The sequence below is a fragment of the Siphateles boraxobius genome, unplaced genomic scaffold (assembly GCF_051911475.1).
Source record: "Siphateles boraxobius isolate OS27281-9 unplaced genomic scaffold, OSU_SipBor_1 41, whole genome shotgun sequence".
Lineage (NCBI taxonomy): Eukaryota > Metazoa > Chordata > Actinopteri > Cypriniformes > Leuciscidae > Siphateles > Siphateles boraxobius.
Genome location: NW_027509042.1, coordinates 6,125,818 through 6,144,357, shown reverse-complemented (window position 1 = coordinate 6,144,357; position 18,540 = coordinate 6,125,818). Strand labels below are relative to the sequence as shown.

At 39.3% G+C, this 18,540-nt stretch overlaps 1 protein-coding gene across 6 annotated transcripts in view; it reads right to left on the bottom strand.

Moving 5' to 3' along the window:
* Nucleotides 1-18,540, bottom strand: part of magi3b (membrane associated guanylate kinase, WW and PDZ domain containing 3b) — a 158,580-nt gene that overhangs the window by 47,110 nt on the left and 92,930 nt on the right. For all 6 annotated transcript variants that reach the window (XM_077198013.1, XM_077198014.1, XM_077198017.1 and 3 more), the window contains one exon: nucleotides 9,236-9,352. In XM_077198013.1, coding sequence (XP_077054128.1) covers nucleotides 9,236-9,352 — 117 coding nt within the window. The remainder of the gene's footprint in view (nucleotides 1-9,235; nucleotides 9,353-18,540) is intronic.

Here is an 18,540-nt window from a genome sequence, read left to right as displayed (position 1 = left end):
AGTAAAGACATTTATAATGCTGCAAAAGATTTATGTTCCAAATAAATGCTGTTCTCATTAAAATCAATATTAAGCAGCAAAACAATTTTCTTTTGTGCATATTTTACAATAAGAAATGTTTCTTGAGCAGCAAATCAGCAGACTGAATGTGTTCTGATTTCTGAAGGATCACGTGACACTGAAGACTGGAGCAATGATTCTGAAAATTCATCTTTGCATCACAGAAATAAATTACATTATTAAAATAGCAACTTTTTTTAATCATAATAATATTTCACAATATTACTGTTATACTGTATTTTGATCAAATAAATTCACCCTTGGTGAGAATAAGAGTGTATCTTTCAGGATACAAAGACTTGGAAAAGTAGTGAGAAACAATAACAAATGTTTATTCAAGGTAAGCATATTGCAGGTAGACAACAGCCATGAAGATTAGGATGAAGCTTAAGCGTTCCAATAGCGGAACGGTGTCTAGTAGTTGTTCGGATTTATAAAACCGTGCGCACGCACATCCTACGCATTTTTCCCTTAATAAATCACAATCAATTCTAAATGTAGCGCGGCTTTTGCGGCTTCATGTCACGCCCATAGTTGCCCGTAAATAGTCCGTGAAACGCCCACAAGTTCATATTCATCGATTGCGAAATCATGGCAAACACAGAGAGGAAATCAAAAAAACGTAACTTCACTCAATGTGAAGTATAAGTTATCGTTGGCGAGTTGGAAAAGAGGAGAAAAATGTTGTTTGGAGGGCACAGTGTGGGCATTACTAATGCCAAAAAGGCACTTGCGTGGCAAAAGGTTGCAGACGTCGTAAATGCTGTAGCCTCACAACCTCGGACTGTGGCCGAAATAAAAAAGAAATGGTCGAACATCAAAGTCGAGGCAAAAAAGCTTCTAGCGCTCCATCGCCAGAATGTGTCTGCCACGGGTGGGGGAAAGGGGACACCGACATTTAAAAAATACATTTTAACTATGAAAACAACTTTCCCCAGTGGACAAATAATACATCTATCTATTTATCTATCTATTTATCTATCTATCAATCTATCTATCTATCTATCTATCTATATATCTCCCTAATTATCTATCTATCTGACTGACTATCTAATTGCATCTATATCTGCTCCGCCAGACGGACACATCGGCGAGAATATCAGTTTTGTACATTATTTCGTTCTGTTTATCATCTTATTTATGGGGATGAATTGTATAACATGCCAATATTATTGCAGAACATATTTCACTTTTCTTTTTGCAAACATGCGTTAATTTGCATTTCTGTTGCAAATCGATCAAACGGGTGTTCGTGTAGGCTGTTAATTGTAAGACTTGCTTTGTGAAGTCTTCGTGTTATTTATGAGAGGCAGTATTGCCATTTATTTTACACAACGGTCTACAGTTTCACACACTTTCACGTGTTTCTTCCATCTGACGACGGTGTCGCCATTTCTCATTTCACCCGTTTTTGTGCGTACGCCATGGTCAGAGCTTGCGTGAAGGACCGCACATTTTAGCGCCAAGTTTGCTTTTTATACATACCAATTATTGCGTAGAGAGCGGCGTACGCCTTCTTTTGTGCGTACGCAACGTTTATAAATGAGGCCCCTGGTCATTCCTCTTTAGATAACAACATTTCTATAGTGGGAAGCAATTTATTCTGCAATATTCTCCTGTACTCCAAAGCATTAAAAGACTTTTCACAGTGAAGTAGTTCATCAATACCAGCAGCTAGCAAAGCTCCCCACACAATGACACATCTTCCTCTTTGCTTCACTGGTATGGTAGAGATGCATTTATTATTATATTTCTCAGCAGATTTTCGAAGACACTGCTCTGGAGTATCAATTTGCAACTCATGTTTCATTGTGATTCCTCACACCATACAACTCTGCTGAACCACTCAGAATCAAACTTCCCATATTCTGCCAAAACTTCATTCTGTCTTTGATGTTTTTCTGAGACAGCAATGGCTTTTTAAGTAAAGATAAAATAAAAATCAAATTTATAATATCATAGTTACATAAAAGTCACAAATAGACTATGTAAATAGTTACATAGAACTTGTGGCCGGTTCCATAAACTGCTTTGACTAGTCTTGAAAGTTAGTCGTCTAAATTAAAGTCAGTTACATAAAAAGGTAGATCAGTCTAGATTGAATTGGAAAAGTTCTATTGATTATCTCTTGGTTAACTGCTAGTTGGTCACACTAAGGTGCAGTCTTAACATAGTGGCTAAGTTTATGCAATTGGCCCCAGGCCAGTTTAAAGGGGTGGTAAAACACAATTTCACTTTTCTAACTTTAGCTAGTGTGTAATGTTGCTGTTTGAGCATAAACAACATATGCAAAGTTACAGCGCTCTAAGTTCAAAGCAAAGGGGGATATTTGCTTTTAAAAAATTCAATTTCTAAGGACTACAGCAAACAGCCGGTTTTGGACTACACGACATTCCTCCGGAGTTGCTGACGTCAGCAAATCCCATTATTTACATAAACCCCTCCGAGAATACTTAATAAGCGGGCCGAGGCTATTTTATATTACTGTTTTGGAGATGAGTTGTTACAATGGCGTCGAAACGCTGCTGTTATTCTCATCCCGGTTGCAGGTCCACTTTGTTCAGCCTTCCTAGGGACGAGGGAGTTAGGGATCAATGGTTAAAATGTATTTTTGACTCGGTCCCTCGTAATTATGACCCAAATCTCGCTCTCTGTGCTGCACATGTTACGGAGGAAAGCTTTCACAATCTTCGCAAGCTCAATGCAGGATTCGCACATCGGCTTGTCCTGAAAGATGGAGCAGTTCCAACTTTAAAAACAGAAACTGTTGTTTACGAGCCACAACCTGTAAGTATGATTTATTTTTCGTTGATGTGTTTTCCTGTAATAGTTTGTATTGTTAATTGTACGTTGTAGCAAGGAAGTAAACAAATGACAACGCTGTTTGGTTCTGCTGGTTTGTTAAATGCTCATCCATACTTAACGTTATCCGACAAACACGTTACAAACTTTTTTTTAATCTCAACAGCGAACTTGGAATTAATGTAAATTATTCTTTGATTAGAGCTTTTATGTTTATCTACATGCTTGTTTATCTACAGGCATGCTAAACATGGTTCCTTTTTTGATTTGGCAGCCGATGTTTAGTGTTCGTTTTGGGTCAGTAGTTCTGTCGACAGATATTGGTTTCCAATCGTTCTAAAAATACAAAAGTAACGGTGGCATACAGTCAGAAACTCAAAAAAATCCCTGTGAGGACTGTAGTATAATTTGTTAGAACGATTATATGAAATTCTTGTTTATGAAGCTTATTTTTTTGTAATTCTATAATAATTAGTACAATTAAATAACAGCGTATCTAAAAAGTAATGAGAGAACAACAAAAAACAAACCTTTCTGAAACGTCGTTTAACAGCCGTTCTCGAACAGGTTCTGCTCGATCATCTTCACTAACGTTTCCCCGGGTCCGATTGGTTTTATTGACGCCATTGTTTATAATACACCAAAGCACAAACTACCGGTAAAGGTACGGGGATTGACGTTTCCGGGAGACGTGCACTAGACGGTTAGCGAATCAGAACACACTGGGCCAGCTAACCAATCTGAGCCCATTGAGTAGTGTGAGGGACTGGCTTCATAGAACCAGAAAAACCATCAGACTGTTTTTACAAAGAGGGGCAGAGCAGTGTAGAATAAAGGTAAAATATATGAAAAATAATCCAATTTTTAAAAAACTAAGCATGAACACATATTACAGTGCACCCCACAAACACAATCAAGCCTTAGAAAAGATGCGTTTTACCACCCCTTTAAAATTATGTGAACAATCAGGGAATTTGACTTTCTTAAAATTCTCATTTTTCAACAAATACCTACATCAGAGAATGTTCAACTATTCCAGACTTTTGGTTGCATAATGCAACGCCTTTTCCGCAAACTCTTGTGTATTTCCCTTTACGTCCTTGCAACATACAGTAACATCTCAGAAGAAATGAATGCATTTGCACTGCTCTCTGACGTAGTGGAAACTCTTGTGAGCCCAAAGACTTGTAAACAGGTTATGTAAGAACAGCCAGGTTCATCTTTGTTGGCCTCTGAAGTCAGTTTAATCACAGGCCGGTTCTGAAAGAGGTCCACAGATCCCTCGGGCGACCACCTGCCCCGGCACATTCTGGTGGAGAAGGGATATGAGTGGCACCTTAGGCTACTCTTTATTCCTCTCCATCAGAGGAGCTTTTAAAAACTTTTGTTCATAGCTCCATAAAGCAGCTTTGTGACTGCAAATACCAGAGGCTGTCTTTTCCTCCAACTCCCTTTTTCCTCTACTTTTCTGACTTTTTTCCTCATTTATTCCCTTCTTTACTCTTTTCTTTACTTTGCTGTTTCAGGCTCTTTTCATAATTTACTGACTAAGGTAAAGAGAGATAAGAGAGAGAGTAACTAGGCCAAGCACAGAGTGACCTAAGGAAAAGAGAAGAAGATGTCATGCTTAAAATGGCACCCAATGGAAGTTATTTTTGTCATTTTATGCTAATTCGGATTGTCTCTAATTTTCCAAAAACATCAAAGAGTAATTCTTTATTCTAATGGGAATTTTTTATAATTAATTCTTCTTTTTTAAACTTCAACGGATTTAGAAATAAAACAAAAATGCGTTTATCAAAAAGTATATTATTAGACAGTTCGACAGCTGGGATATAAAAGCTGCTACAGTTATTGCCAGTGATAAAATGCACAACTAAACAGTCTCCGCTGGCTGTATTTCAAGTTGTTAAAATGGGTCACCTTCCCTCAAATCCACTTCTAATATCAATAAAAGTTTATTTTTTACAACCATTTTCTACCTTCTCTTTCACCTTTAAAAATAAACAGTTTTTTTTTTTTTTGTTGTGCCTTTAAGACATCTAAACAGACGCCCTCTTTACACGTGATTTGAGTAACGCCATTTTGCTGCGCTTTTATTCGAGAGCTGCGCGTTTGCTGTCAAGTCTAATATGGTTTGCACCAACTCAGGCTGCCTTCAGTAACAGCCTCTTTGCAATAGTCTTCATTAGGTTGTGACAGGTTCACAGAAAAAATCTGTACTGGAATGTGCCGAAGCAAACTGGTGATGATCTTGATGATCATGGATTGTTAAAAATAAACTTTTGCTGCTCATTTCTAACACTACAATCCTTCAGAGGAAAATTTAGAGTGACAAGAGCTGCAAAAAGCAAGAAACAGCTAGAGGTATGGAAGAATTTCAATTTTTAACAAAAATGCTGAATCCGAAAAAAATTGTTTCCACACAAAATATTAAGCAACATTGATAATAATAAGCATATTATAATGATTTCTGAAGGATCATTTGACACTGCAGACTGGAGTAATGCTAAAAAATTCAGCTTTGCCATCACAAATGTATGTATATTCCAATATATTAAAATATAATTGGTTTTTATTTTAATTGTACTAATTCAAAAAAGTTCCACAATGTTTTTACTGTTTTTACTCATAGTGTCTGCTAGATGTGTAACGGTTCAAATTACTCACGGTTCGGTTTTTATCACGGTTTTAAGTCTGTCAAAACTGTCAAATAAAAATAGAAAATAAGAACAAATAATCTACAAGCTACAGAACAAATAAATACAATAGATCAAATATGCAAACAAAATAAACATGCTTTTCATGTTTTTCAGGTATCTAGCAGTAGTTTTCAGGTACAGAAATTGAAAAAAGTAATCAAATGTAAAACAACATTACATATAATCTTCACTGTATAAATTAAAGATTAATTATTATTAAAGTTGCAAAAACTATTCAGTCAAGAGCAGTGGATGATCTCATTGTCTTTTGTTGTTTGATTAACATTAAAAACACAGACAGCAGGAATATTAGGCTGCTGTCACTTTAAGACATAATGTACGGATTCTGTACATTGATGCTGATACACATGCGGTGTCTTTCTCGACTGTTTATGTTCACTTAAGATATAACCCAGTATGTTTGCTAGGATTCTCGGCAAGACGGGCATGTTGACATAATCTTTGTGTGAAATTGTCCGTTCAAGCGCAAGACTTGAAAGAGATCTCAATATTTGCACGATGTCTGAGAAGCGTGCTTCGGATGAGTGAACACAAATCTTCTCACAGCAAGTTAGCTTTGGCTTGAATTGGCAAGGCTTAAATTAGTTTAGTTTAGACAGATTGTAACAGATTGCAACATGTGCAGTTCAGGTCTCACCAGCGCTATCAACACCCTGGTGATGACGGCGCAAATGACTGGTCATATTAGAGCATACAATTAAAGAGCAATAGCGCATTGAACAAAGTTTAGAGGAATGTGTATCCATCAACAGAAACATGCATTAGCCTAACTCTGTCTGTCCGTTTAACGCATTGTTATTTTTTAAACAAACCATATGCCTATGCGTCGTCAGATTTGAGATGAACCGCGGTACAAGTGCGTGGCCGAACCATGGGTGGAGAACGGTATGGATCATTTTTAAACCGAGAACCATTACAAACCGTTACCATAATCAGATATCAAACTGAATTTTCAAAAATGCTCAGTTATTTTTTTGTTTACCAGATTAGCACAAATTTATTCTGCCGGTATATTATTTGGTATAGTGACAAACCTTCATTAAAAAGAATTTGTAAATCAATAACCAATTACTGTAATATGTTTGGACTTCTGGCACATTTTATAATAAGTTACAATTGCAAAGAAAGCTGTGTTTCCCCAAAAAACACTGAAATTATTTTATAAAACAAAACCTAATTCAAATGGGACTATCCAGATCGTACCGCGGGTCGTATATGAATAAGTTGCAGAATTTCTGAAATACCACTTGCTAAAGTGTCGTTGTGAATTCGCCCCCTCAGTGTGTTTTATGACACATTTGTCACTGTCACTTATTAAATTAGACTAAATAAGGAATAACAAACTAGCTGAATGAGAAAGTAATGAGCAGTGTGCTACTGCTTGGAGAAGAAACATGCTCTCAGAAACCCACTCCACAACTCTCCAGAGAAACAGCAAACATCTCATGGGGCGCATCAGAGGAGAGCTGGTGGAGTGCTGCAGAGGGCCAGACCAACAGGAGAGCACAGCCTCTGTATTCACAGCTACACTAAAAGACACAGCAGTGTGAGAAATGGCCAAAGGATTTGCTCCAAACACCAAATGAGAAAACACTGAGAGGTAAGATGAGATAACCAGACTGCCAGAGAAAGATGGAGAGAACATATGTTCTTCTTAAATTTCATGAAATGCTTCAATGATCCAAAAATGAGAATTCTGTCGAAGCGGACTTGCATTTTTGGCGAAGGATCCCTATATTATAATATATTATATTATATTATATTATATTATATTATCCCTCTGGGGTCCGACGCGTTTTCTGGGTCCTGGAGGTGTTCTGACATGCTCTGACATTTGTGCTTATTTCAGTTATTTATAAACATGTTAATGGCAAAGGTGTAAATTCACTCTATATAGCACAATCGGGGCTACCGTAATATGTGAGCAACATGTATGTACATGTTTGTATTTTTAAGAGAATAATGTTTATGCATGGTTATTGAAAAAAATAAAAATGAAAGTTGCTGAAATAAGACCACAAAACACATACTAAATATGTGTCCACAAGACTTTTGACTAATGGATGTTGTCGCTTCGAGTTCTGGCTTCAAAATGATGTGAAAATCATCCTGCGTAATCGTTCACATAAAACAATACATTGATTTAAACTTTGTAAAACAGTTTTTTTGTCAGAAGAGGTTTATGCGTGGGAGTGGTAATGGCCTATCAATATTAATGAGATTCAGACCAGGGGTGTGACAGACACTCCTCCAATGGCTAATGGCCCATTAAGTGAACAGGCCCATGGCCTGAACAAAGAAGAGGAGATTCAAAGGTTTTGTTTTTCAATCTGTTTTATTGTAACTGTAATGTGGAGGAACTCAATGTTCTACATTTGCTCTAAGCAAATCAAATGTGAGCAAAATAAACAAAAGAATCAGTCGGCTATAAACAAAGCAATTGTGAGCGATAAATAAATTATATTATATATATATATATTATATTATATTATATTATATTATATTATATTATATTATATTATATTATTTTGGCGAGGGGGGCGTGGTCTCGCAAAGTCTGTAGCGAGAGACGAGTCAGCGGGCTGTGCGGTGAGTAAGTTTTTCAAGTGCAGATGATGAACACCTGTGTCTGATTGCAGTGATTGGCGTGGAGACCGCATATAAGCTGCCATCAATGAGTGAGCAGGGAGAGAGAGGCTTGGGACTCGCACGCGACCCGCAGCACACGCTGGCATCGGACTGAGTTTATTCAAGTGGAAAGAGTTGCAGATCAAACGGACTGAGTTTTGCTAAAGTGGAAAGAGTGGTCATCTGACTGAACTGTGAGAGCTGGAGACATACAGCTTGAGCTGGTACAGCGGGCAGAGTGTTTCATATATTGTGCTGTAGTGTTTCACTACGGTGAAGGCGCACGAGCGCCCCTTTTTTTGTTTCTTTTATTTTGTTTCTAAATAAAGTGCGAGTCCCAATTCCGCCGACTCTGTCTTCTTCTTCCTACACCCACGCTGAGTTTCACTACAATTATATTATATTATATTATATTATACAATCAAACCAAAATGTATTCAGACACCTTCATCACAATTTATTCACTATAGTTTAGAAAATCGTAATTAAATATGACAAGAACTCAGAGTTATCAAATCAGTTGATATTTCATTGGTTTTGGCCATTCTTCTGTTAGACTGTCTCACAAATAAATTAGGTTGAATAGCTGTCAACTGTCAGCGGGTAAATTTAAGCACACATTAGATAATACCAATTTAGGTCAACCAATTACCAAGCAATGCTTAATTTTGTTCAGTCTGTGGTGTAAAAAGGTTGCATTAGCAATTAAAGAAAAAACACTTAAGCAAAACATGGTCAGGTCAAAGTGTCTGAATAATTTTTGGTCCCAATTTTATTATACATTTTACTAGTAGTCCACTGTATGAAGGATTTTTGGGTATAATATGTCACAGTTTACTTTATTTTGCTATCCTCACTTACATAAATGAACTATAGTGTCCTGCACCCACTAGTAAAACAAAAAAACCTTATATCTGGTCTCTGAATAATTTTTGCTTTCACTGTATAAAACAATGTTGCAAATAAGTACATAGTGAAATGAATAAAAATGACTAGATTGGGTGTGTATGTGTGTGTCTTACATGGAATGGTGCGCAGGTACAGGTTGTCTCGGATCACTTGCTGCAGTTTGTGGTCGATTGATCCTTTTTGGAACTGCAGGCTAAGATAATGCCTTAAATCAGTGTTCAGCACTTTACCTGCAGAGAGAGAGAGAGAGAGAGAGGGGGGGGGGAGTTGGAGGGGAGGGGGGGGAGAGAGAAAGGCAAAAGGAAATTTATAAATCCTTTCAAAGGTTATGGAAACAGAAGTAGGTAAGCTTGGCATTAAAATGTAGACTCGCAAAAGAGATACATTATTGCTCTGAGGATGCTCTTTCAAAGGATAAGGAGACTTAATGGGGTTCTCACTTGTGTTCTTTAACCATAAAACTGAAAGAGAGAAAAAAATCAGATGATTGTCTCTAAAAATGAGAGAAATGTTGACACAGAAAGAGCATTCTTACTGAAACCATGAGCAGTTTCAGACATTGACATCTCTTGTGAAACCTTAAGAGATTAACAAAAACTACAGGAGAAAAATCTAAAAATCATGAGATGAGTAGCATTTATGAGTAGCATAAAAATGGAACCATTTATTTCCTTACTGCAGAGGAAAACAACTGAAATATGGCATATGTGATTTTGCTTTCCTACAAGTACTTTTACTAGTACGAAAAGTACTTGATTTCTAGGAGTAGAGTAACATCTTACTCTGCACATACACGTGCACACTCCATGTGAGAGCCAGCTGCACAAAAACACACGGCGTAAGTCTCATAAGCTTTGCTAACTCAGAAAAGACTTCACAAACAAGCTGACACAGTGTCGAAAGCAGCAACTGTGAAAAGTGAAACCTAATGAAACCTCTACACATAGAACTTTTAAAAGCCTCTCTTTCCCTCTTTCTGCCAAACTCCAAAGACGCAACTCTGGAAGAGTTCACAGAGAGTTGGGGAAAGTTGCTCTGCAGAAGAAGAAGGAGGTTGTTTGCTGATAAAAGACTGAGGGTGGAAAATGGAGGGAAACCGAGAGAGACAGAGGGAGAGAGAGAGAGAGAGAGAGAGAGAGAGAGAGAGTACAACCGCACAACTTCATTGAAGAGGTCATATGAGAAAACGTCTCAGGTTACGTATGTAACCCTGGTTCCCTGAGAGGGAACGAGACACTGCGTTGAGACGCGGTGGGAATGCTCTGCGTGATTGCGTCGTGAAGCACGTGTATAATCAGTCCAATGGAAGAGCGAGACGTCATTGGCGGGTGACGTCATAGACCAGGAAGCTATAAAGCAGACCAGAAAACAGACCGCGACAGCTTCTGAAAAAGTCTGAGGCAAGTCGATCAGGGCATGCAAGAAGTATGGCAGGAGAACGCAGCGCCTCGTTCCCTCTCAGGGAACCAGGGTTACATACGTAACCTGAGACGCTCCCTTTCAAGGGAACTCGAGCTGCGTTGAGACGCGGTGGGAACCCTATACCCACTACGCCATAATGAGAAATGCCCGTTCTGTGTGAAGTCCTTGCGCACACTAAGAAGTAAGCAGCCTAGCGCCGGGAGTGGAGAGGTCTAGGTGATAAAATCTGACAAATGTATGTGGTGAGGACCAACTGCCGCATTACAAATGTCCTGAAGGGAAACCCCCGAAATTAAAGCCTAGAGGGAGCAATACTCCTTGTAGAATGGGCCTTAACAGCCATAGGTGAAGGCTGTCCAGCCGCTTCATAAGCAAGTGAGATAGCCTCAACTACCCACTTGCTCATTATCTGTTTAGATGCAGGGCAACCTATCGTAAGTTACCCGAAGCAGACAAATAATTATTCTAATATAAGCCACTGAGCAGCTCTGTGGACATACGCATCCAAAGCCCGGACAGGGCATAACAGATTAAGTTTTTCCTGATCTGGGGTATTAAAGGTGGAGGACAGAAGGCCTGGAGCACAAATGACCCGCACATTTAGTAGGGAACTAAGAAATACAACCCGACCTGGGGTGAAGAAATACTACCACCAAACCAGGTGCAAATCCAAGTACGTGCAGGCCTCAGCCTCATGTACCACGGAGAAGACGAAATTAAGGATCTCTCCTCAGAGATAACCCAGCAAAGAAACATTCATTACAGAAATCAAGTACTGTACCACAGGGCAGAAACAAGATTCAGATGGCGTTCTCTGCACCAGGCAGAGAACAGTTTCCATGTCAATGCATATTTAGTCTTCTCGTGGAGGGAGCTCTGGACTGGAGTATGGTCTCCACGACCTCGGTCGAGAGACCTGAATTTATGAGCTGGGCACCCTCAGAGGCCGAGCCCACAGTATCCATAACTCCAGAGCTCCCAGGAGCAAAGATATCGGGAATGCGTACAGGTGTAGCGTCAACCACACCTAATACATCACGTCCAGTCCAAGCGGAGCTGGATGCGTGAGGGAGAACCACAAAGGGCAATGCATTGTACAAACGATGCGAAAGGTCGACTTGAGTTGACCGAAGTTCTCCCTAAGAAGCTCCACCACCTCGGGGTGAAGTCTCAATTCCCAGGGCCACAGCCCCTGCCTCAACAGGATATCTGATCTGATATACGAGACCATCAGTGTGTTGTCCGGACCCTTCGCCGAACGACCACTCATGATTGCCCCCGACTTGTGAGGGAAGCATCCGTCGAAAGCATTATGCGTCGACAAGAAGCCCCCAACACTGGGCCTGGGCGAGGAACCGAGGTTCTTCCACATGACCGAGGCACGAAGGCATAGCCGCGTGACCTTGATCATGCGAAAAACGGATTTCCCCCGGAGAAAACCCCTTGGTCCTGAGCCACTACTGAAGGGGTTTCATGTACAGAAGGCCAAAAGTAACTACGTTGGACGCAACTACCATGAGCCCCAACAGTCTCAGAGACTGTTTTGCAGTGAATGACTGACCTAGTTTACATTCTTTACGGCTGAGAATCGCAGAAATACGTGCAGGAGGCAGACGTGCTTGCATGTTGTCGAATCCCATATTACACCTAGAAAAGTGGTCCTCTGAGCTGGGAGGAGTACAGTTTTTGGTGTTGAGGCGCAAACCCAACCTCCTTATGTGGGACAGAACGACATCTCGATGTTGAACTGCCAAAAGCTCTGACTGAGCTAAAATCAACCAATCGTCGATATAATTTAATACGCGAATGCCCTGGAATCTCAGAGGAGCCACAGCTGCATCCACGCATATTGTAAAGGTGCGGGGTGATAACCTAGGCCGAATGGAAGAACCCGATACTGGTATGCTTCGCCCCTGAAAGCAAACCTCAAGAACTTCCTGTGATGAGGATGGATAGATAAGTAAGCGTTTAAGTCTATTGTGACAAACCAGTGTCTCGGACTGAGTCTGTGACACAATCATTTTTAGCATAAGCATACTGTTACGTCTCCCCTCTTTGTCCAGGGGATAATAGGGAACGACGAACAAATAGTGAAGAGACTTTGAGGATCTCCAGCTCTCCAGTCCCAGATTCACCAAATAATCAAACAAAGTTCACTTTGAAATGGCATGTCTGCCTTTTATTTCTGTACCCTTTGACAAAGCTAAACAAAAAAAATTAATAACATCAAGTAAACAAAACACATTACAAATAAATCCAAAACAAAAAGTGTTACCTCGGGAGGAGGGCCCAATTCAAAAGAAAACAAAAATAACCTCTACCTAAAAGGGGAATAACATTACCTTACCTATACAAAACAGAAAACAAAACAAAACAGATAACTTCCCTCACTCCCTAACTAACCATTAAACAAGAGAAAAGTTCTGGGTATCCTCCACCCTACATTACCCACAAACTCTTAACTAATCATAACTGAAAAATAAATTCAAGAGTCACGTTAGGACACACATTGTGACCACACACATCAAAGAGCGCGACCAGCGCTCACTTGTCTGGGCTTGGAGAGCGGAACAACCTCAAACGCCGCGATGTCTCTCCCTTTCCTCAGCACTCTCTCTGCTGCTTTATTAGACTCCTCAGGACACGCACCAATCAGTGCGCGGACAACACTCACAGTTTAACGAGCACAGGTGGTAGCCCTTAATCCTATCAAAGGCACAAGAAAAGAGAAAGAGAATACACATGCACATAACACTCCTAGTGTGTTACAGACACACAATGAATACGTCCTTGGACGTAACAATACTTAGAACTTAAGATTCTGAAACCTGCTGTTTAAATGACGCAGGTCTAGAGTAGGACGCAACCCCTCATCCTCTTTCGGAACAACGAGGTAATGGCTGTAAAACCCTGACTGTCTGCCGGGAGGAGGAACCCCTTCTACAGCTCCTTTTGCAGAAGTGTCAGTACTTCCTGCTCCATAACCAAAGCCTGCTCGGGGTCCACCACAGTGGGGAGGACCCCAATAAATCTGGGCGGACAAGATCCGAATTCTGAACCCTTTCCTATAGTGTGCAGGACCCACTGAGAAATATGTGGCAGTAGTTTCCACGCTGCCAGAAATTCTACTAGGGGAACCAGTCTCTCAAGACTGGCTTCTGGATTTGGTTGAACAGTCACTACGGTGCCCTGAAGCGGCGAACCGGCAGGGAACAACCGAACTGACCGTTCTACGACCCTCCTTGGAGGATCGTATGGGGACGCTGACACCTCGGTGCCCTGAACGGCGAACCGGCAGGGAATAACCGAACTGGCAGCGCTGCGACTCTCCTCAGAGAGTCGCACCCCAGAGGGTGCCGAGGAGAAACGATTTCTCGAAACCGTCCCTCCCCAGTATAGTTTATCTGTTTTTGCACGACGCAATTCTCGAATAGCGTCAGTGCTGACATCCTCACATTCATCCATGTCCTTATATTTTACCCACCAGCGCTGCCTAATAAAGTCTATTTATTTAAGATGGCTGGTGAGTAGCGTCGGGGTGAAAAACGTTGACGCCGACTCGGGAGAGAGAAAGCTCACAAGCTCAGAATAGGACGCAACCCCTCATCCTCTTTCGGAACAACGAGGTTTATTTTTTTATTTGTTTATTTAAAAGGATCCCCATTAGCTGACGCCGAGACGGCAGCTAGTCTTCCTGGGGTCCAAACAATACATCCAAAAGCCAATAATTACAATCACAATTACTCCCAAATATATCATATATAAATACACATAAAGAATAACATAGCAAATAATACAACCTCACTCAACCAATCCAGACAATATTATGATATTGAAAACAAATACAGTCTAAGTCTTTTTTTAAAACCAGTTTTTCCCTTGGTTTCACGAACCCCAACTGGAAGAGTGTTCCAAAATACAATTGACCTATACAACACAGTCCTCTTTATATAGTCAGATTTAGGTAGGGGTAAACAAACCTGTCGACTATTCACCCCTCTTGTGTAATGTGAATGCATATCTGAACAATAAATTATATTATCATAAAAAAACTTAGGAATCCGAGTGTTAATAATTCTATGAAAATATACTAACATATTAACAGATAGTCTATGCTTGACCACCAGCCAAGCAAGACGTTCATGCATCTCTGCAACACCAGTTCTCGAAGAACAACCGAGAACCAGTCTTGCAGCCTTATTTTGCGCCACTTGTATTTTTTTTAAATGACTGCTTGATGCAGCAGACCATACAACAGAACAGTAATCCAAATGACACAAAACCAATGTACAAACAACACGACTAAACAACTGTAAGTCTAAAAACTGTGCACATTTACGCATTACTGCAACAGCTCTGCCCATTTTAGCAACAACTTTGTTGATGTGATCCGACCATGACAATGTGGAATCAAGCCAAAGTCCCAAAAGCTTCACCTTTTTTACTTGCTGTACATTTTGGCATTTAGTTGTATATCAATTTTAGGATTATCAGATAATCTATACTTAGAACCGAATATTATACTCACAGTTTTTGAAATATTTAGAACAAGTTTATTTGTTTTGATCCAATTATACAATTTGCTAATCTCGCTAGACAGAACCTGATTAAGCTCTGAACATGTAGGGGCTGCATAATAAAGAGTAGAATCATCAGCAAACATAGTCAATGTAGCCTTACTGAGTATATACGGCATATCATTTGTAAAAATTGAAAATAACAAAGGTCCGAGGCAACTTCCTTGAGGAACACCACAATCCAGGGACTTGCTACTAGATAATGCACCATTAAAATAAACTCTTTGCGACCTCTCCGACAAATAGCTCTTAAACCACTTGATTGCTGAGAAAGTAAAACCATAACTAATAAGTTTAGAAAACAAAATGTCATGGTCAATCACATCGAAGGCAGCACTGAAGTCTAGTAGTAGTGTACCCACTAGCATTGAGTTATCAATTGATGTTAACCAGCTGTCTGACATTTGTGTCATTGCAGTGCAGGTGGAATGACCATACCTATAAGCATGCTGAAACATCGTAGTCAAATCATTGTTAGAAAAGTAATCTTGCACTTGCTCAAATACAATCTTTTCCAATAATTTACTTAGAATAGGCAAGATGCTAATAGGCCTACTATTTGGACCACAGAAAGTTGATTTCGTGTCTTTGGGTAAAGGAATTATCTTACCCTCCTTCCAAAGTTTTGGACACACACCACTAATCAAACATCTGTTGAAAATGTGACAGATTGGTTTAGAAATATGTCCAGCTGATAACTTCAACAGCCGACTATCCAAGTTGTCTGTGCCAACAGACCCACCAACAGTCAAAGATCTCAACAACATTTTCACCTGCACAACATTAACCTGATGAAATTCAAAACTACACAGTTTATCTTTCATAATACACCTTTCAATTAGCTCAACTGAGTTGTAATCAACATTGTATTTCATTGTCTCTCTAAAATTAGAAACCTTATTAACAAAATAATCATTAAAATAATTTGCAATCTGTATTGGCTTAGTCAAATAAACTCCATTCACTTCAACAAAAGAAGTACAAGTAGATTTTTTCCCCATGATTTCATTGAGTACCTTCCACATTCTCTTACTATCTGTACCACTATCATCAATTCTCTTCTTAAAATATTCTTTCTTTTTCACTCTGTTCACCTTGGTCACCTCATTCCTTAAAATACAATACAATTTTCTGTCCTTAGGAGAATCAGAAATAACTGCAACCTTTTTAGCCTCTTCCCTTTGAGCCATTAAACTCCTTAACTCAGTATCAACCCAAGGAGCACTTTTGGCTTTAACTGTAAATTTCATCAATGGGGCATGATTGTTAACAACTCTCATAAAACAATCCATAAATAAATTAAGGGATGCATCAACATCATCAATGTCACTTATCAAATTCCATTTAATATTATCCAATTCATTTAGAAAACTCTCCTCATTAAATACCCTATAAGATCTTTTCATAATAATTTTAGGACAGGCTCTAGGTAGCTTAGTTCTCCTGGAGACAGCAATACAGTTGTGATCACTAAAGCCAACTGTTACAGAAATGGGTATTGAGCACATATCGGGATTATTACTGTAGATATGATCAATACATTTTGATGTTGAAAATCCTGTATTGTTACTAGAAATTCTTGTTGGTTGATCCATTAATTGAGATAAACCACAGGTGTCTGTCATGGTTTTAAGCTTGTTCTTCAAAGGACAAATATCAGACAGCCAATCAATATTTAAATCACCCAACCAGTATAGCTCTCTATTTTCCTCAGTCACCTTATCTAGCATATTACATAAACCATTTATATACTCTATCCTGGCACTAGGTGGCCTATAACAACAACCAAGAATAATAGGTTTTAAATGTGGAAGATGTACCTGTAACCATAACACTTCCACATCATCAATCATTAAGTCATGTCTCAGTTTAACAGGGAAATGATCTCGTATATAAATGGCCACACCTCCTCCAAACCTGTTTCTATCATTTCTATAAATTGAAAACCCCCCTATATCAACATCTGAATTGTCTATGAAGTGATCCAGATGAGTTTCAGAAATCATAAGTATGTCTATTTTATTCAGTTGCAAAAATAAAGACAGGTCTTGAATTTTGTTCCTAAGACTACATATATTAATATGTGCAAGGATTAAACCTTTAGGCAATTTATTTATTCTGGTGATCTTAATTAAAGGTACATTTTTTTTTCAATTAAAGTCCTATATTATAATCTAGTTGAATATCTTGTACCCTAAGTTATTTTAACTTCATCAAGTAGGCTACATACATATAAGTCCTACACACAGACACACATGCATGTACACAAACATATATAAAATTGAGCATTAAAGCTCATTAGGCCAATAACTGACTTTGTCCATCCCTTGGGGTGATAATCAGTTTATCATACTTCAAACTCGCTTTATCACCTCTCTCTCTGGCAGCTTTCACCTTCGGCCACAACTCCTTCCTCCCCAGTTGCACAGCTTCAGAGAAATCTTCGTTAATGTAGATCTTAGTGCCCTTTAATTTCTTGGCAGAAGAAAGAATCAGCTCTCTATCTTTAATGCGAAGAAGTTTGACAACAATTTTCCTTGGCCTTCCCCTCTCCTGAAACTGACCAAGTCTCTGGGCACGCTCAATGTCCATATTTATTCCATCTAAGCCCAAGTTTTTTGAAAACATATCTCGCACCTTTTTCTCTGATTCACACCAATTCTCTCCTTTCTCGTCAGCAATGCCATCAATTAAAATATTTGTTCTCCTGCTCTGGTTTTCAATGTAATCAAGCTTGTTGAACATTACATCCAATTCCTGCTTGGAAGTAGTAATGTTTGTCTCAAATGCCCTTATCTTTGACTCAATCTCAGTGCATCCCATCTTCTCCTCTTCAAACTTTGTTTGGGTAAATTCCAAGCTGGTCTTCAGCTCCTGTACATCTCTGATAACACCATCCAATCTTTTGTTAGTTTCATCCATGATCAGCTGAATGAAACATTTGAAGTTATCTTGCTGCTGCATTAACATATCTTTATAGATCGCTCTCTGCTGCTCCATTAACTGGGAGAGTACACTCATTGTGACAACAGCATCCTCCTCACAAGGAGATGTTTTAGCATTTTTAGGCGGCATAATGTGTCTTACCAGGACGTACCGGAAGTTGAAGAAAGTTGCAAATGTTGATGGTGACAGATTTGTTTGTCAAGATCCTAGTAGGCCCAAAAGCCCATCAACTTGGGCTACAGCCCAAGCTCAGCGGATAGTAGAAATATTGTCCCCAATATTGAGACGCAATTTAAATAAAATACAACTTGAGTCAATTAACCACTAAATTTGGTAATACCAGAAAGGATTCAATAGATTTTGTTAGATTCTAAGAGGCCAGGAGGTAATGGCTGTAAAACCCTGACTGTCTGCCGGGAGGAGGAACCCCTTCTACAGCTCCTTTTGCAGAAGTGTCAGTACTTCCTGCTCCA